A 20,724-nucleotide genomic window follows, 5' to 3' on the forward strand; every position below is an offset into this window, starting at 1 on the left:
GCTTCCAAAAGAATAGCAGCACCTGTGTTGATTAAATTATTAAAATACTGCAAATTAACAGCTCCTTTTTATTCTTATTTCAGGTGATACCACTATCCAAAGGGAGAACCGTAATTTCTCAGAATATTAGACATTTAGTTATACCAGAAAACTTGAAGCCTTCAAAAGTAATGAGCTTGATAAAGTCGCCTGATCACCTTCAACGACAGCGTGGTGGAAAGTTGCATTTTAGTATCGCTGCAGATGACAAGGATGGTCACTTTGAAGTGGACGGCTCAACAGGAGACTTGTTCCTCTTTAAGGAACTGGATTATGAAATGATGTCTCATTACCTCTTCAGGGTGGTAACTGAAGACCACAGCAGAAGCCCTCCTGTGAATAGCACGGTCTTCCTGAGTGTTGCTGTGGAAGATCAGAATGACCACTCCCCATCTTTCCGGGAGGAGTTCATTGTGATAAGCGTAGCAGAGGACTCCCCCGTTGGCACTCTGGTGCACATCTTCAATGCCAAAGATGGTGATGGCAGTTTTTTGAACAGTAGAATACACTACTTCATTGAAGCCAGCCACCCTGGAATGAACCCCTTCCTCATCCACCCCTCCACTGGCACTTTGGTCACCACGTCTCCCCTTGACAGGGAGAGAGTTCCCACTGTTGTCCTGACAGTGACCGCATCGGACCAGGCTGTGAACGCGACAGACCGGCGACTGAGATCGCTGATGGCGAAGGTAGTGATTCTGGATGTGAATGACCACAGTCCCACTTTTACGTCTTTCCCCATCGCCCGTGTCAGAGAGGATGCTGCGGTGGGCTCCTTGGTGCATCACATAACTGCTCAAGATCCAGATGCAGGAAGGAATGGAAAAGTAACATTCAGCATCCTCTCGGGAAATGAAAACATGGCCTTTATGCTAGATGAGTCATCAGGTACTGTCCACGTCACTGTCGGTTACAGCCTGTGATTGCGCGCTCGCATTTATCCTTTCCGGTGTCCTGTTACCAAGTGATCTTCTCAAGACGCATACCCATTAAGGAAATCTGACTTGACTTACCATTTAACTTATACAGGTGGTAGGCATAGAGGTTGTTTTCAGAAAACCAGCAGTAGTTAGCCTGTTTGTTAATATAGATCTGCTTTGTAGCTAGGTCCCATTTCCTGGGTGAATATTTTACAGTAGCCAACTTCTTTGCCCTCATTGTATGTGTTCATAGGGTAGGAGGTATACCAAAATAAGGTAGAATGTGACTAGTCAACCACGTTAATCAAAGACTTTACTATCAAAGCATCTCTAAGATCATAGAAACATAGCCTTGTACATAGTTGGAAATCATGTGTTTTTAAATAGTTGGATTGATTTGGACATCAAGACCCTCACTTTTCACAACTGAACCATTTTATTTTTGGCAGAACCATTTATTCACTCTTCAGTACTCTGCAGAAATGATACTCGATGTCACTGCTCTTGTATTGTTGTCACCATGTTGCTAGATACTGTCTTCTAAAAGTTTTGATGTAGCTTGATGGACAGTTACATATACGAAGTATCAACCTTGTAATACTGACATTTTCTCACCAGTTTATATATATATGTGTGTGTGTGTGTGTGTGTGTGTGTGTGTGTAGGAAAAAAATCTCAGATGTATACCATTTGGCCCAACTGTTAATAAGAACATTATTTGAAAGTGAGATTGAATGTGTAGGATTTGGAAGTCATGATTATAGTCTGGCTGTATACTGTTGGAAAATTTCATCAAAATATTTATTAAACCCTGTGCATATGGTTCCATTCTGAGGCCTGCTTGCACGCTACCTAAAAGCCCCGCTGACAGAGAGAGAGCCCAGACCCAGTTGCTGATTTCTGTTAGAGCTAGGGTCTCCAAGGATCTGTTTCAGCAATGCTTAAAATGCTTTCCAGAATGGCTAAGGAAGGTCTATTTCAGGTTGTTAAAGAGAGTGGATAAAAATAGAGTTGTGTCTCAGTAATATAGGTATCATGAATCTTGAACAATTGCAGTGGCTGTTTCAGATCTTTTTAACATCATAAAATGCTAATTACTGAATATACTCGTATGAAATGGGCTTTTTTTTTCTCATAAGGTTCATTTTTTTTTTAATCAAGACAAAGTAAGGTTGTGGCTTTTTTCTATAAGGTATAAAATGATTAGTAATTATTGAGAAGCCGTTTTATAAAATATGACTCAGTAAACCTCTTTAATTAGTTGAAGAAATGTTCTTATAAACATATGTTAGATAAGCAAGCATCAATTCTAAAAGAAAAAATGTGACAGTTGGAATTATGTAACAAATATGTGTATGCAAGTTTTTATAACATGTGGCTTATATGAATTATGTACTTCAGTGGCAGTTGGATAGAGACATTTTATTTGTGAATTTTATTGTCCTAGTTATAAAGTCTTTATTATTTTTATTAATATAAAAGATAGTTAACTGAGAATAGTATAAAGAAACTATAACTTTATAACAGAAACTTAATCTCTTAAAGGATATAACCGTAACTTTGTGTAACTTGGTCACATTTACACATGAAGTGTCCTTGGACATACAGAGGGATACTGTTGGAACCTTGTTATTCAGTTGCTAACTCATGTCCCACTCTTTGTGACCCCGTGGACTGCAGCATGCCAGGATGCTCTGTCCTTCACTGTCTTCTGGAGTTTGCTCAAACTCATGTTCGTTGAGTCGGTGATGCCATCCAACCATCTGGTCCTCTGTCGCTCCCTTCTCCTCGTGCCCTCAGTCTTTCCCAGCATCAGAGTCTTTTCTGATGAGTTGGCTCTTTGCATCAGATGGCCAAAGTATTGGAGCTTCAGCTTCAGTATCAATCCTTCCAATGAATACTTAGGGTTGTTTTTCTTTAGGACTAACTGGTTTGATCTTGCAGTCCAAGAGACTCTCAAGAGTCTTCTCCAGCACCACAACCCGAAAACATCAATTCTTTGGCATTCAGCCTTCTTTATGGTCCAGCTTTCACATCCATACATGACGACTAGAAAAACCATAGCTTTAATGATATGGACCTTTGTTGGCAAAGTGATGTCTCTGCTTTCTAATATGCTGTCTAGGTTTGTCAGAGTTTTTCTTCCAGGAAGCAAGCCTTTCTTTAATTTCATGGCTGCAGTCACTGTCTACAGTGATTTTGAAGCTCAGGAAAGTAAAATCTGTCACTGTTTCCTCTTCTACCCCTTCTATGTGCCGTGAAGTTGAAAGGTTGTTGCTGAACCACGAAAGACGCCAGGATTCTTGGCCTCCAAAGGAGAAGACTTCAATCTGGGGCCAGAGGCGAGGCTTGGCCTTGGCTCAGAGCTTTTGTGTAATGAAGTTTTATTAAAGTAAGAAAAGGGGTAGGGAGAACTTCCAATATAGACATCAGAAGGGGATGGAGAGTGCCCCCTTCGCTAGTGTTAGCAAGGGAGTTATATACTTTTTAATTAGTTATTACAATGAATCAAAAGAATGCCCGGAGGTTGTAAAGATCTTACTAGATCCACTCCCATAATTTACATTTTAAGATAACACGATCAGCCAGAAGGTTTTTTCCAGAAACTGTCCTGAAGCAGGATACATTATTGTTATATAATCCTTAGTATAGAGTTTGAACTGAGTTGTTTGTTGTGTAATCATCAGTTTGAGGCTTAAAGATAAAAATGTGACTTATGTGACTTTGTGACTAAGTAATGTAGAGAAAAAAAAAAAACTTTTGTCCTTTCCCCCTCTTTGAGAATTCCAGACCCCTCTCTCCTTGGGGACCCCCGGACTTGTTATCAACCTGCCTAAGAATTGACTCTCTTAACGTGATGGGACCAGATGCCATGATCTTAGTTTCTTGAATGAAGAGTTTTAAGCTAGCTTTTTAGCTCTCTTCTTTCACCCTCATCAATAGGATCTTTAGTTCCTCTTCATTTTCTGCCATTATAGTGGTATCTTTTTTTAAATGAAGATAGATGTTGGGTAGATGAATATTCTTGATGTAATCATCTCAGTAGATAATGGTACATGATGGATTATTTATGAATTCTCATTCGTTCTTATATTTAAATTAGGATGACTTTTCTGATTTAAAATGTTCTCTTTTATTCTAGATAATATATAAATTTAAATTCTTTAACAGAGAAAGCTTTTGAATTTTTAGCAGGTTAGAGAAATTATGCAAAAGTAGAGTAAGCATGACTTCCTCAAAGAATATTATATATTACTTTTCTCCTCTTTCAAAACAGGTTTTCTAACTACCGCATCTCCTTTGGATTATGAGATAAAAAGTCAGCACATTCTGACCCTTCTGGCACTAGATGATGGCACACCAACACTTTCTTCATCCCAGACTTTGACAATTACTGTTCTTGATGTGAATGATGAGGCCCCAGTATTTAAGCAGCACCTGTATGAAGCTTCAGTTAAAGAAAACCAAAATCCAGGAGAGTTTGTCACAAGAGTTGAAGCAGTGGACAGAGATTCAGGTAACTCAAAAATATGGGAACTAAGTAATTGATGTTAAAATTAAAAATGGATCAGAAATTTACCAGAAATTTGAAAACAGTTGCTAGTTGTCTCAGATTTCATGTAAAAAATGAATGTATAATGTGTAGTTTTTGTAGCATTTGCTTATATTAAGTTTTATTATTATAGTAGATACATATCTAATTAGCATGAAATTTATTGATTTGATCTTGAAAATAAACAAGTATAGACAAAGTATGACATTTTTTTTTCAGATTGTAGTAGCAAGGTACGTAAGTACCAGAAGGTAACTGGCTCCTGATTTCCCCAATGCATAGCGTAATAGAAGAGAGAATGCTGTTGTCAGCCTGCCTGGGTTTGAATCCCAGAAGCACCGCTTAAGCTGTGTAACCTTGCATCAGCTTTGTACTAGTTCTGTCTGCTCCTTGGTTTCCTTGTCTGTAAAATGGGGGTTACAATAGAGCCTAATTCCTAGTTCTGAGGACGAAAGAGTTGTTACCTATAGAGAGCTGAGACCGAGTTTGGCACAACAAATGGTCAGCGAAGGTTAATTCCCATCGTTGCTGTGACATTGTTAATGTTAATACCAACCACTGTGCCCAGGCAAATGACTTTGAAATGAGCAGTTACTATGACTAGGGATTTTCAAATATCTTAGAATTTCTTTTCAATATCACTGTGACTTTTGGGGGACATTTAAGTTTCAGTAACTCTAATAATATGCTTTTAAAATTTTAAACTAAATACTTATAAAAATTATAATGAAGTATTTGCCATTAATAGCATATGCTGAACTTTCCCATCTGAATTAATACAAATAGTTTAATAAGTTGGTCTTTTAAATGAATGTTTGTATATAGCAATTGGCAGTGCATAATCGATATAATATTTTGTTCTTTTCTTGAAAGAACTGTAACAGATGTTTCTATGAAAATAATAGTATGAACACCAGCATTTACCTCCTAAATTGTTCATCAGAGGAGTATAAGATACATTTTTCTTGAACTTTTAAGTTATTTACCATTTAGATGCTTTGCCCTTTGGGGAAACATCCTCTTTTAAAGAAATGTATTTTTTGTGGTGCTACAAAATCTTTGATGGGCCAGCCCAATTTTCTCTTTTGACCAGAACGGGGCAGTGTGATCAAAGAGTTTTGCTTGCTGTACTCACCCAGAGGGCTAGAGTGCGCTGGCAATTGCTCGTCCCAACTCCGCTTTAAGAATTGAGCATGTTTCTGGCAGTGTGGTTTTTAGATGATAGAAACAATGGAGAATACACATGAGCTTTGTGTTTCCAATATATCCCATACAGTAAAGGTCTTTGAGAGCATTTTCTGATGTAAATTGAGTCACGCAGGGCTCTGGGCAACATAGAAACCACTTCCCAAAGTGCAGACTTACGAAATGCAGAACCAGTCACTGGTGTGTGATTTAGCGATCATTTAAAGTTTGTAAAATGCTTCCTCCCCTTGACTTTATTAATGTATTTTTTAGAACTGATTCTATGAAAGAATATTTATTTACTTTAATATTTGAAGAAGAAAAGAATTTGTCTCGGAAGTTTTCATATGCCAACTAAGGATGCCTACCAAAATATGCTTTCCAGTTTTCACTGTCAAGTTGCCAAGTGGTAGTGTCCCTTTCTTTTGGAATGAATGGTCTGCAACTTGTTATTTATAATTTAATTGAAAGTTCATTACTTTAGAGATTATGATTTGCCAGGAAATTTGGATGCAAAATTGCTGGTTTTCTGGCTTTCCATTTGTGGGTGTTTGAGATATACAATTAGCATTTCCTGAGTCTCATGTACCTTCACAAGTTTTGTGTACAATCTTGGTTTACTGAAATCTCAGTTTTTTTAATGAGGCCAGATCTGTTAAATCAATGGTCATGTCAGTACATGTGAATTTGGATGTTTGCATGTGCTTTTGAACGTGTTTTTCCTATATCTTTTTTCTTCTTTGCTTGTTGGGTTAAGACAATGAAGAAGGATTATGCACAAGAATTAAATGTCAGGATTTCAACATATCTGGCATCACATTGGAATTTATTAATGGCTTGCTTAATAGTATGTATTCTTAAAAATACTATTGCTTTACTTAATACTTGAAAGGTTAACATGTGTTTTCTAGCATTCTACAATGTAGTTTTTAAAAATGTAAGCCTACAGTCTTGTTTGGCATTCAAAACCCATAGGAATTTGAGTACTGAATGTTTATGATGTATGACTCACCCTGGTTCTAACAGGAGTTTTTCTTGTATTAAATGGGAAAAACAACTACCACGTTTTAACTAAGATATTAAAACTGCTACAGCGTTTGGTGCCACCAACAAGAGCTCCATTGTTAGTGAGAAAAGATCTACCCCCAGGGGTACCTCTCCCCTAGTCCTGGGAGGAAGGGTGCCCCTCCAGGAAAGATGACTCAGTCCGGTTGATGCATTGGCTCATTCAGGGTGAATACACAATAGCACAACAGCACATTGCCATGCTAAAACGTTGAATTCTATAGTGAAATTTTATTCTCTATCCCATAAAAATGTATTCTGCATCTGGATTTATTGTGAACAAACTCTACATCTGGTTTCTTGGAAACTGTCTCGTGCTGGGTGAACAGCTGGACCCAACACCCTCCTCTTGGAGCAAAGTTAGGAACACTGCCATGACAGTATTTCATCTATTTCCCTGAATCTGAGACACCATTAATTGTAAGAAGCATCCAACTCCAGGTATATTAAAATTGGGGGGAAATCTTAGAATTAATGAAAGAGTAAACAGAGAAAGAAAAAGGACTACTCACCCAGAGACCATCACTATTAAAACTTGGAAATATAATCCTATTTCATTTAATACATGGTGCCGTGATTGTATGATTATTTGTCTGTCTGCCTGCCTTTTAAAGGTGAACTCATAGATTCAAAACACTTTAATACTTCACTTGCCTTTATCCCAGGTCTCTAAGATAATGCAAGTTATGATATGGGAGTGTAGTAACTTTTTGACTGCATGACTTGAGAAACTGCAGCATCTGTGAAATAGGCTGCTTCAAGCTGCCTTTACTCTTCTGAACTCATTCATTTGTTTATTTCTTCATTCACTCAGCCAGGCACAATCCTGTTTCTGCTTTGGAAATGGTTGAGTTGTAGAGGCATTGTCCAGTTGAGGAATTACATGAAAAATGATATTCATAAAAAGTAAATCTGAAATCAACACTCCCCTGGTCAGAATTCATTATTAATTCCTTATGATTTTAGGATAAATTTCTATTCTCTTTTAGCTTAACAACCAGGCACTTCAATAAGTGGTTGTGGTGTTTCTCTCTGTTCTCAGTTCCTATCACTCACCAACCTTTACTCTAGGATAGAGTTATGCAAACTTTTCTCTGTAAAGGGCAAAATAGTGATTGTTTCAGGTTGTGCAGGCTATATGGTCTCCATTACTCAACACTGATATTGGAGCAAGACAGCAGCAGTAGATAATACATAAAGAAATAAATGTAGCTGGACTCCCATGGAACTTTACAAAATAAGGCAACAGGCTGGATTTGGCTAGTGGGCTATAGTTTGCCAGCTGCTGTTCCAACATATATATCTAATTAAGATTTCTAAGTTACTTCTTTCTCATCATCAGATCCAATTGCAATGTCATCACAGTAGTAGATCAGTGTGATGAAATACTAGATGCTGAGATGATCTTTATCTCTGCTGAGTAGATGATGGCTGGTAATGGAAGAGTTTACATAAAGATATACTGTTGTTCCTGCTGGATGAAAGTAGATCACTTCTGATAGTCCTTATAAATTAGTGTTGAGTGTTGTTCTCGTTTCAGTTATTGTATTCGTCAACTCTGTTGGTTGCTCTTTATATTTTTTCTCTTTGTTTAAAACTTCTTATAACTTCTCACTCTGTGCATCCATTTGTTTCTTGTGTTCTTGGATCATCTTTGTCATCATTATAGTGAACTCTTTCTCAGGTAGATTTCCCTATTTCCACTTCACTTAGTTGTTTTTCCTGGAGTTTTATCTTGTTCCTTCACCTAGAACATATTCCTCTGCTGTCTCGTTTTGTCTGAATTTCCATTTTTATGGATGTGGAATATCAGTTATGTTTCTTGACCTTGGAGAAGTGGCCCTCTATAGAGATCATCCTATGTCCCAGCAGTACACTCTGCTCCTGTTACTCAAGGGCCAGAGACCAGCTGGTCTTGGGGTAGGTTCTGACCTGCATTTGTGGACTCACTTCTGCAGGCTGCAGAGTCAGTTTTCTTGCTTGTGGCAAGAAAACTGTCAGCCCCCTGGTGAGTGAGGCTGATCTGGAGGCTTGTTCAGGGTTCCTAGCGGGAGGAGCAGTGCCTCTACACTGGTGGGTGGAGCTGGGCCTTGGCCAGGGTGGGCAGGGCTATGCCAAGGAGTGCATCTGGGGACAGCTGTGAGCTCAGGAGGTCTTGAGGCAGCCTGTCTGCTGTGTTCCCACCCTGCTGGTTGTTTGGCCTGAGATGTCCTAGTACTAGGGCCTGCAGGCTGTTGGGTGGGACCAGGTCTCAATACCAAAATGTTGGCCTCCAGGAGAGCTCAGGCTGATGAATGCTCCTCACTGTGTGCACCGCCAGTGTCCTTGTCCCAGAATAAGTCGCAGCTGCCCCCCCGACCCCCGCCTCCCCAAGAGACCCTCCAAGACCTGCAGGTAGTTATGGCCCAGGTTATGAAGGCACTTTTGTCCTTGGTCCCAATGTGCATGAGACCTTGGACAAGCCCTCCAAGAGTGAAGTCTCTGTTTTCCCCAGTCCTATGAGTTCCTGCCCTCAAACCGCATTGCCCTTTGAAGCCAAATGCTCTGGGGTCTCACTCCTCCCTGTGCCAGACCCCCAAGCTTGGGAACCTGCCATGGGCCCCAGAACTCTCATTCCTGTGGGAGAACTTCTGTGGTATAAACTGTTCTCTAGTTTGTGGGTTGCTGATCCTGGGGGGGGGAGTATGGGATTTGTTTATATTGCAAGTTCATGCCCCTACCATCTCACTATGGTTTGCTCTTTATGTCTCTGGATGTAGAATATCTTTTCTGGTAGGTTCCAATCTTCTTTTATCAATGGTTGTTCAACAATTAGTTGTAATTTAGATGGGCTTGTGGGAAGAGGTGAGCTCAACTTCCTTCTACTCTGCTATCTGGTCCAGGAAGTTTCAGAGTGTTGATTCTCAAATGGTGACCTCCAGACCCAGTGGTACCATCATCCACAACTTGCACAGAGGGCTACTACCAGAGGGCTTGTAAGGGATGCTGTGTCCCTCTAACCAAGGCCTTCTCGTGGTCTTTATGAAGGGACAGTCCTCTGAATTGTTGGTAAATGTAGTCAGAGGAGGGTGGTGGGCATGTCATACGTAAATCCATCCTAATGTTCTTTTCCATTTCTTTAAGCCTTTGGATCCTTTCCTGTATAGTATGCAGGGGAAGGTCTGGCATCTCAAACTCAATGATGATAGGCCACTCATGACACAAGCAATCAAAAGAAACTGTCAAGGGACATAGCTATATGAGTTAAAACATCCAATTCAGAATAGCTAGTAAGAACACTGCATCAATAAATCCAGCCTAAACCAAAGTGCTATTTAATCTTTCTGAGTTTCACATTCTTAGAATTGATTTCCACACATTTTGGACAGATTTATCCCAATATAAGTTAGAAAAATCTTGGTACTCTTTTAAAGCTGTAAACTCTCTGACTGAGTCATATTTGCATGTATGCTAAGATCTGCCTGCAGTATGTTGAAATCTGACTCTAGTTGTGGGTCTTCATGTGGATCTTCCCTTCCAAAAAGTTACTCCTTATATATCTGCTGCCCAATTTGGTTTTGATAGTCAGAGAGATTGACTTCCTTAGAAGCTTTCAGCTGTTTTGACTATGACCTAAACTATGACTTTAAAGCCTCAGCTTATAATTTTCTTTCTGTAAGCTCTCATTGCATTCAGAGATAGCCAGTTCACACCATACTCCTTTGACTATTCCAAGGCCTTGGTCAGCACCATTTGGTCCTCTGAGGAATAGGAATCCTTTAATAGTCAGTTCATCACAATCAAACATGGGTGGTAATTTCATGGATTATGATACCATAGTGTGTGTGTGCATGCACATGCACGCACACACATGCGCACACGCTGACTCACTTCAGTTGTGTCTGACTCTTTGTGACCCTATGGACTGTAGCCCATCAGGCTCCTCTGTCCATGGGATTCTCCAGGCAAGAGTACTGGAGTGGGTTGCCATGCCCTCCTCCAGGGGATCTTCCCGACTTAGGGATCGAACCCATGTCTCTTATGGCTCCATATTGGCAGGTGGGTTCTTTACCACTAGCACCACCTGAGAAGCCCCTGCGATACCATTGCAAGTGATAAATTACTCATGTTTCATTTCCTTTGAGCAGGAGCCCAGTACTGCCTTTAAGGCCAAAGGCACAACCAAACCAGTACCAGAATCCCTGATACCTGGGACCCACTCTTGTTCCAAGTACTGTACCAGTCACATGTAGTCCGGAAAACCAGCCATTACAATACAGGTATGGAAGGCTGAGTAAGTGAAAAAGGAATCCTGAAATAACCCAGAAAAAAATAACTATAGGAAGGCAGCTGCCACCCCTAATTCTGGGAAACAAAGTCAAGAGGATGAGATTATCAGAACCTAGGAAGAGAAAGAGCAGAAGGGCTTTGTAGAGCCTGGTCTGGGAGTGCCGAAAGAGCCGGAAAGTTGTGAGCAGTTGTTACACCAGGAAGAATGGCGTTGCTGACAGGGGATGTAAGAGAAGTGGAAGAAGTAGCCCCATCTGCTCTCCTCTGACCTTCCGTCTCCCTTGCGGGTCCCTTCATGGCAGCTGCTAACAGGGGCTCGGAGGAGATCCCACACAGCTGTGGCATCTGGATCCCCGGCCCCAGCATCGCAGGGCAGAGGAGGGAAGAATGGCTTCAGATCCAAGGCACAATAATTTAGTATACCAATGACTAGTACCCCTCATAAAGGATGGAGGACATGCTGGCAGAAGGAGAAGCAGCTTCAGAGACCCCAACAGAAAGACACTTAGCATGTTCAGAGAACAGAAGGGACATTGGTGGGCCAAGAACAAGTATATGAGAAGAGCTTGGGGAAATAAGCAGAGCCCCTATCATATGGGACTTTGTAGCCTACAGTATGGGGTTTGGTTCCTATTTTGATTGCATTTACTTTCTTCACTCTTACTTATAAATCCAATTCATCTTTAGGGTCTCAGTTTATACAGAAGGCAACACATACTCAGTTATGTCTTATCATGTGGAATTGTAATTGCCTGCTTACTTATCTGCATCCAGTGCTACACTGTAGGTAGCATGAGAGCAGAGAATGTGTCTTCTTGCCAGCAGTTACATCCTTAGCACACAGTGTGGTACCTTGGCACCTGCTCTCACTATCTCTATAGGTTTGTTGAATGAGATAATAAATGAGCAAATTATCTACTTGTGATAAATCTCCCCTGATCCCCTTCCTCAGTGATTTCACATATTCCACCACACTGTCTATAATTCTCCACTATCCCTTTATGGCGAATAGATGGAGAAACAGCGGAAACAGTGGCAGACTTTATTTTTGGGGGGCTCCAAAATCCTTGCAGATGGTGACTGCAGCCATGAAATTAAAAGGCGCTTACTCCTTGGAAGAAAAGTTATGACCAACCTAGACAGCATATTAAAAAGCAGAGACATTACCTTGCCAACAAAGGTCCATCTAGTCAAGGCTATGGTTTTTCCAGTAGTCACATATGGATGTGAGAGTTGGACTATAAAGAAAGCTGAGCACTGAAGAATTGATGCTTTTGAACTGTGGTGTTGGAGAAGACTCTTGAGAGTCCCTTGGACTGCAAGGAGATCCAACCAGTCCATCCTGAAGGAGATCAGTCCTGAATGTTCATTGGAAGGACTGACATTGAAGCTGACACTCCAGTACTTTGTCCACCTCATGTAAAAAGCTGACTCATTGAAAAGACCCTGATGCTGAGAAAGATTGAAGGCAGGAGGAGAAGGGGACAACAGAGGATGAGATGGCTGAATGGCATCATCAACTCAATGGGCATGAGTTTGGGTAAACTCCAGGAGTTGGTGATGGACAGGGAGGCCTGGTGGAGAAGGCAATGGCACCCCACTCTAGTACTCTCACCTGGAAAATCCCATGGACGGAGGAGCCTGGTGGGCTGCAGTTCATGGGGTCGCTAAGAGTCGGACACGACTGAGCGACTTCACTTCCACTTTTAACTTTCATGCATTGGAGAAGGAAATGGCACCTCACTCCAGTGTTCTTGCCTGGAGAAGCCCATGGATGGGGCAGCCTGGTGGGCTGCCGTCTATGGGGTCGCATAGAGTCGACTGAAGCGACTTAGCAACAGCAGCAGGGAGGCCTAGTGTGCTGCAGTCCACGGGGATGCAAAGAGTCGGACACGACTGAGCAACTGAACTGAACTTAGAGGAATTCTGAGGACCAAGACAACTCAATGATAGCTCAAGATAATTCAGTGGTATCTTTCCAGTGCCTGGCACTTGGTAAATGTATGTTGTGTAAATAAATGTGTGTTGCATGAATGAATGAATGAATCAAATAACTGGAGCTCAGTACATATGTGTCATCTGCATATGGATGGAAACTGAAGCCAGTGAACTGGGAAAGAGGTGGAATGAATTCCTTCCTTCCTCTTCCCCCTTCCCTTTCTCTTCCTTCCTTCCTCTCTGTCTTTGTTCCTTCCTTTCCATGTTTTTTTTTTAATTAGTCAGCAATATCTGAAATTATAGAGAAGATAAGTCAGCTAAACCTGGTCAGTAGATTTTTATAACCAGAAGCTTATTGGTGACTGTAGAAATAATAAATATATATGGCAGTGGTTTCAAGCTAGCTGCAAATAATTTTTAAAAGACACTTGGCTATAAAGAGAAGGAAAACTTGTTTCTTACAGTTAGCTTCTGCTGCCGCTTAGTCGCTTCAATCATGTCTGATTCTGTGTGACCCTATGGATTGTAGCCTTCCAGGCTCCTCTCTCCATGGGATTCTCTAGGCAAGAGTACTAGAGTATGTTCCGTACCCTCCTCCAGGGGATCTTCCCAACCCAGGGGTCAGACCCAGATCTCCTACACTGTGGGGAGAGCTGTTATCGCTGAGCCACCAGGAAGCCCCTTATAGCTCGAGAAGAGTATAATTTAAGAGAAAATGTAAATGAGAAAGATTAGAACTGACAGGACAACTTCAAGAGGGTGTTTGAAGCATTATTTTTGCTGTTGAGACAGAAAGCCAGAGGTGGAGTTTAGTACAGATGCAAGAAGCTGAGGGAGCTTTTTCCCCGATGCTTCCATTTCTCTGGGAAATAGGAAGGAAAGTGGTTTGTGAGAGTCAGCCAGTAAGTAGGTGGTTGGGTAGAAGACCTGAATAGCAAAGGGTGACCAAGGAGAATTGGACAAATTGCCAAATGAAAGTGGTATTTCAGTGTCCTCAGTCTATGCTTTTCTGAAGCTTTCTCCAGCCCCAATTATTTGCTGGGTATTCCAGAAGGTCAGAGAGATGGTCGACATGATCCTGAACTAAGGTTTTGCTGGGATTCTTTCGGAAAAAGTTACAAGACCTGAGGAAATTTGCAAGGTTTCTAAAGTGTTAATTCATGGGTCTAGACTTGATAGGGAAAGAAATGAATTGAGGAAGGGTATCCAAGACTGGGAGAAAGTAAAAGAGCAAAAGACTGTAGGTCTTGAGCTCTTAAGAGCAGATATATGTATGTGTACACACACACACAACATTCATCCTTTACTAGGTGTGTTTTAAGTATATCCCTAAATATCTTCAGATGCAGATATCCAGTTTTCTTGGTAAAATTATGGAATTAGATCAACTAATCTCATTTGATTTTTATTTCCTTGTTCTCAAATTTGATGATGCTGCATTTGTTCTGGAGGATTATTCCGTGAGGAAGAAGAAGCAAAATGAAGCAAAGCAAAGGCTAACAGAGTTTTGCCAAGAGAATGCACTGGTCATAGCAAACACCCTCTTCCAACAACACAACAGAAGACTCTACACATGGACATAACCAGATGATCAACACTGAAATCAGATTGATTATATTCTTTGCAGCCAAACATGGAAAAGCTCTATATAGTCAGCAAAAACAAGACTGGGAGCTGACTGTGGCTTGGATTATCAACTCCTTATTGCAAAATTCAGACTTAAATTGAAGAAAGTATGGAAAACCACTAGACAATTCATATATGTGCTAAATCAACCCCCTTACGATTATATAGTAGAAGTGACAAATAGATTCAAGGTATCAGATCTGATGAACAGAGTCCCTGAAGAATTTTGGATGGAGGTTCATGAGATTGTACAGGAGGCAGGGATCAAGACCATCCCTAAGAAAAAGAAATGCAAAAAGGCAAAATGGTTGTCTGAGGAGGCCTTACAAATAGCTGAAAAAAGAAGTGAAAGGCAAAGGAGAAACAGAAAGATATACCCATGTGAGTGCAGAGTTCCAAAGAAGAGCAAGGAGAGATAAGAAAGCCTTCCTCAGTGATCAGTACAAAGAAATAGACGAAAACAATAGAAAGGGAAAGACTAGAGATCTCTTTGAGAAAATTAGAGATACCAAGGGAACATTTCATGCAAAGATGGGCACAAAAAAGGACAGAAATGGTATGGATTTAACAGAAGCAGAAGATATTAAGAAGAGGTGGCAAGAATACACAGAAGAACTATACAAAAATGACATGAAAAAAACTATACAAAAATTATCATGACCCAGATAATCACGATGGTGTGATCACTCACCTAGAGCCAGACATCTTGGAATGTGAAGTCAAGTGGGCCTTAGAAAGCATCACTATGAACAAAGCTAGTGGAGGTGATGTAGTTCCAGTTGAGCTATTTCAAATCCTAAAAGATGATGCTGTGAAAGTGCTGCCCTCAATATGCCAGAAAATTTGGAAAACTCAGCAGTGGCCACAGGACTGGAAAAGGTCAGTTTTTAGTCCAATCCCAAAGAATGACAATGCCAAAGAATGTTCAAATAACCACACAATTGCACTCATCTCACACACTAGCAAAGTAATGCTCAAAATTCTCCAAACCAGACTTCAAGAGTACTTGAACCATGGACTTCCAGATATTCAATCTGGATTTAGAAAAGGCAGAGGAACCAGAGATCAAATTGCCAACATCTGTTGGACCATCGTAAAAGCAAGAGAGTTCCAGAAAAACATCTATTTCTGCTTTATTGACTATGCCAAAGCCTTTGACTGTGTGGATCACATCAAACTGTGGAAAATTCTTCAAGAGATGGGAATACCAGACCACTTGACCTGCCTCCTGAGAAATCTGTATGCAGGTCAGGAAGCAACAGTTAGAACCAGACATGGAATAATGGACTGTTTCCAAACTGGGAAAAGAGTATGTCAAGACTGTCTATTGCCACACTGCTTATTTAACTTCTATGCAGAGTACATCGTGCAAATTGCCGGGCTGGATGAAGCACCAGATGGAATCAAGATTGCTGGGAGAAATATCCATAATCAGATGACACCACCCTTATGGCAGAAAGTGAAGAAGAACTAAAAGAGCTTCTTGATGAAAGTGAAAGAGGAGAGTGAAAAAGTTGCCTTAAAAGTCAGCATTCAGAAATTAAGATCATGGTACCCGGTCCCATCATTTCATGGCAAATGGAAAGAGAAACAATGGAAACAGGGACAGACTTTCTTTGTTTTGGGAGCTCCAAAATCACTACAGATGGTGCCTGCAACCATGAAATTAAAAGATGCTTGCTCCATGGAAGAAAAGCTATGACTAACCTAGAGAGCATATTAAAAAGCAGAGACATTACTTTGCTGACAAAGGTCCATCTCGTCAAAGCTATGCTTTTTCCAGTGGTCATATATGGAAGTGAGAGTTGGACTGTGAAGAAAGCTGAGTGCCAAAGAATTGATCCTTTTGAACTGGTGTTGGAGAAGACTCTTGAGAGTCCCTTGGACTGCAAGGAGATCCAACCAGTCCATCCTAAAGGAGATTAGTCCTGGGTGTTTATTGGAAGGACTGATGCTGAAGCTGAAACTCCAACACTTTGGCCACCTCATGCGAAGAACTGACTCATTTGAAAAGACCCTGATGCTGGGAAAGATTGAAGGCAGGAGGAGAAGGAGATGACAGAGGATGAGAGATTGCATGGCATCACCGACTCGATGGGCATGAGTTTGAGCAAGCTTCAGGAGTTGGTGAAGGACAGGAAAGCCTGGTGTGCTGCAGTCCCTGGAGTTGCAAAGAGTCGGACATGATTGAATGAATGAACTGAGCTGAATTGAATTGAGGAAGAAGCAAGGCATTAATTGAATTCTGAAAAAGACACAAGTGTAATACTTTCAATTTATTTCACATTGTTTAAGTTGTGAAGGGTGCACGGTTTGTAGTTTGAAAACATATGTGCAAACTATAGTTACATAAAGATCTCATTTATTCTTAATAAAATACTAGGAGGATTGAAGGTAAGTAGAGTGTTATGTTAGGGATAAAACAATGTAGAAAAATAGGAACAATAAAATGTGACAGTTTCTAGGAAGTCAAGGGAGTATTGAATACAATGGTAAAGCACATTAGAGAATAATTAGACCAATGGGAGGAAGGGAAACTATAAAAATTTGAGTTTATGTTTAAACATGTGAAGACATTTTCTAGGTTTGACAAGTGTCAGGATTTTAAAATGTATAGTATATAATATAATATGTAATATATAATTTTATATGTAATGTGTAATAACATCACATTATAAATGAGTAGATTTATTTTTTAAAAAGTGTCCAAAAATTAGAAGATGCTGTTCTCCATGATATCTTCATAAAGGCAAGGGCCATACCTCTTTGATTCACCACCTGTCTCTTTGGCAAATAGCACTGTGCTTGGCACTTAATTATGCTCACCAAATGTTTGAGGAACAGAGAAAGTAGATGTAACATGGTATGGTCCCCATTTTCATAATGTAGGATGAAATGGGTAAAGCAAATTTTAACAATTTGGAATTTTTTAAAATTCTGTCTTGACCAAAGAAAAGGTTATGTTATCACTATGAGATCAAACTAATCACTTGATTATTACATAATCATTAATGTAATAATATGCTTAATGCCTAATGATAGGCTGAAATAGTCTGGTGACCTCTGATTCTATCATTTCAAATATTTGGTTCCTACATTATTAGACCTTTTTTTCTCAAGGTTATTAAAATGCCTGCAGGTGATTCCAAATATCCTTTCTCTTTCAACTCGCATAGTAAGAAGTCATGTGTATTCTTGTGTAAAACTAGCATATTCCGTTTTTTCCAGATTTCAGTTCTACTAGATCACAGTGACTGAAAATTTACTTTTTATGACAAACAAGATGGAAATGAGTAATTGAAGGTTTTTTGTTAAGTCCAAAGAACCATATTTCATCTTTTATTGAAGTGTAAATCACATATGTTAAGTACTATATCTAATCTAGATTCTCATCAATTAAGAAAAGAATTTAGGAAAGTGATTGAAATGAACTTCTGTGAAGTGCCAATAAGCTGCAATATCATGGAATAAAGTAGTTCAAGTTACTGGTATAAGAAATCTTTATACCAAAGATGGAAATGACCTGACACTTTTCTCAGGGGAGAGATGAAACCACAGAAACATGGGAAGAATTATTTTCAGACTGCATAGTAATGTGGTACCACATTTCTCAGTCCAGATAGGAGACTGAATACTAAATAGGAAACAAGATGGAGAAAACTGCATACATGTGTAACTCTTTGTGCTCACCTCCTGAGCGGGAAAGTGAACAGAGCCACAAACCTGGACACAGACCTGCAAACAGGGTCATCTACAGAAGTTGCCATTTGCCCTGCAAGCTTCCAGTGGTGTCATTAAATCACAATTAGTATTAACAGAAGTAATTAGGACTATGTTTATATTCCTAATGGAGGAAATTTTTACGGAAGGGAGAAATTCTGAAGCATTTACTGTGGTGAAGTCTCATAAGACTTGAAAATCAAGCATTTCAACCCAGGAGGCTTTTATTTTTTGACAGCCAAAAGAGTTGGCTTTTGTTTTTGACTTTAATTTAAAGGTTAAATGTCTTGCCTTTTTCATTTATGGTTTAACATATTTGTAGGAAAAAGTGAAACAGACGAATGCATTCAAAGGGATGATGGTTAAGGTTTTCTCTATATTTTCCTTTAGGAATTAATTCCAAGCTTCAGTTTGAAATTATGCCAGGAACTTCATTCAAGTTGTTCCAGATAAATTCTGAGACTGGGGAGGTAGTAACAGCCACCACGCTTGACAGAGAAGCTCGGGAAGTCCTCACCCTTCGAGGTAAGCGATCCGCCGACTGTGCTAAACAAGCAGAAGCAGGCCGCAGGCAGTTGAGAGGTGAAATTTTACATTTCAGTAGGGTGTCTTTAAATAAAATATTATTGACCCCGTGCTACCCAGTTAATTTGGTCCGAGGCTGTCTGGCGGGGCAGCATGTTTTAGGTGTGAATTAATGGCCGCCATCTGTGCCATCTTTTATTCCATGTCAGTGCTCGTGCGTGACGGGGGAGCCCCTTCTCTGTCCGGGACCACAGTGATTCTCTGCACGGTGGGAGATGAGAATGACCACGCACCAGAGATTGTTGTCCCCAGGGATGACATAGAGGTTCTGGAAAACCAAGAGCCAGGCCTTGTCTACACCGTTTTGGCTTCTGATATGGATGCTGGCAGCAATGGTGCTGTCACGTATCATATAATTGGTAAGTATCATCTTTATTTTAATTCCCTCCAGGATACCAGCATGGTTGGCGCATATGTCATGGTGAGTATTCTGCATTCAGTACATAGTTCAGTGTCTACAGAACACACACCTGCTAAGAACTAATTGGCGCCCCGGCTGTCCTCTCCTCCTCCTTCCGCCAGCTACCCTGATCCACTGCCCTCCAAACTCCTCAAATATCTGCCCTCAACAACTCTTGTTGTTAGTAATCCATTTACATTAAAGGATATACAGATGCAGCAGATAGCTTTTCTCCTATTTTCACTTTTTTCATATGACCCCTTATTTTTATTATTTTGAGCAATCAGGCCTAGAGAACATGAGTAGAAACACAGTTTTCTGAGATCTGCAGACCAGTGAAACACTTCAGATCTATCACAATACTCCAGAAATAAATCAAGGTCTTTAGGAACTTCTGCACTAGAAGATAACTTTGTAATATTTTTCCCCTTTGGATCAGAGAGAGACATAAAATTCTGGCAGAATCATGGAAGGATTAGCATGGCAAGCTTTGTGAAGGCCACATCTTATTTACCTGAAAAGGAGTGGAGAATTTATTTTTGTAGCACATGTCAGAGCATACATAGAATGATAATGAGATGAAGCTAGAATAATGCATGAAGAGAAGCCATTTTAAGGTGTAAAAACAGCTGTGAGGCTAACTCTGGAAGCTGTCACTTTCTGTTTACTAAAATTTCCATAACCAAGCCATGTTTTCTATGTACCACCCATTTTACTCCAAAATGAGAATGGTTTTATTGTCACTTCCCCTGATTATAAAATGATATATAATTGCAGAATTTATATATGATTTATGAAAAACAACAGTAATAAACAAAAATCTTATTTCTTGCAGAGATAAGTAATTTGATATTTTTGAAAATCACTTTTCAATGACTCAGTGAATGCAGACACCAATCTTATACTACTGAATAATTTATATACTCTGTTTTGTTATCTCCTTTTAAAAGTAATACATTGTGTAAATGTTTCATGTCATTGAATATGCATGTATTAGCATTTCTAATATGCCTATTATAACATGATTTATCTTACTCATCTCCTTTTGTGCTAATTTAGATATTGAACACTCTATTATAAAAATGTTGTAGTGAACACACTCAATTATTTCCTTATGATAAATATATCTGGATTATTTTGTCCAAGGACACATCTATTTTAAATGATCACATATATTGTCATACTATCATCCAAAAGGATGATAATCCCTCAGTCTAACTTTGAGAAGCCCAATTTTTAAGAATAAGCCCAATTCTTACCTCTTTCTTTGCTGTAGCAGAGGAATGGATACGCTTCCTTCTCTGTAAAGTCTACCTGTTTTCTGAAACTTCCCAAATCAATTGTGACTAAGAACCAGAGTTGGTATTTTTTAAAATTTGCAGTCTGTTGTGATTGATACTTTTGTAAAATACAATAAATATAAA

General features: G+C 39.8%; 1 protein-coding gene across 1 annotated transcript in view; it reads left to right on the forward strand.

Annotated features, from left to right (window-relative positions):
• DCHS2 (dachsous cadherin-related 2) overlaps window positions 1-20,724 on the forward strand; it is a 300,517-nt gene that overhangs the window by 189,260 nt on the left and 90,533 nt on the right. Inside the window, 4 exon segments of the mRNA XM_070474720.1 lie at window positions 84-927; window positions 4,237-4,476; window positions 18,706-18,840; window positions 19,050-19,259. Coding sequence (XP_070330821.1) covers window positions 84-927; window positions 4,237-4,476; window positions 18,706-18,840; window positions 19,050-19,259 — 1,429 coding nt within the window.

This window comes from Odocoileus virginianus, chromosome 12 (assembly GCF_023699985.2).
Source record: "Odocoileus virginianus isolate 20LAN1187 ecotype Illinois chromosome 12, Ovbor_1.2, whole genome shotgun sequence".
Taxonomy (NCBI): Eukaryota; Metazoa; Chordata; class Mammalia; order Artiodactyla; family Cervidae; genus Odocoileus; species Odocoileus virginianus.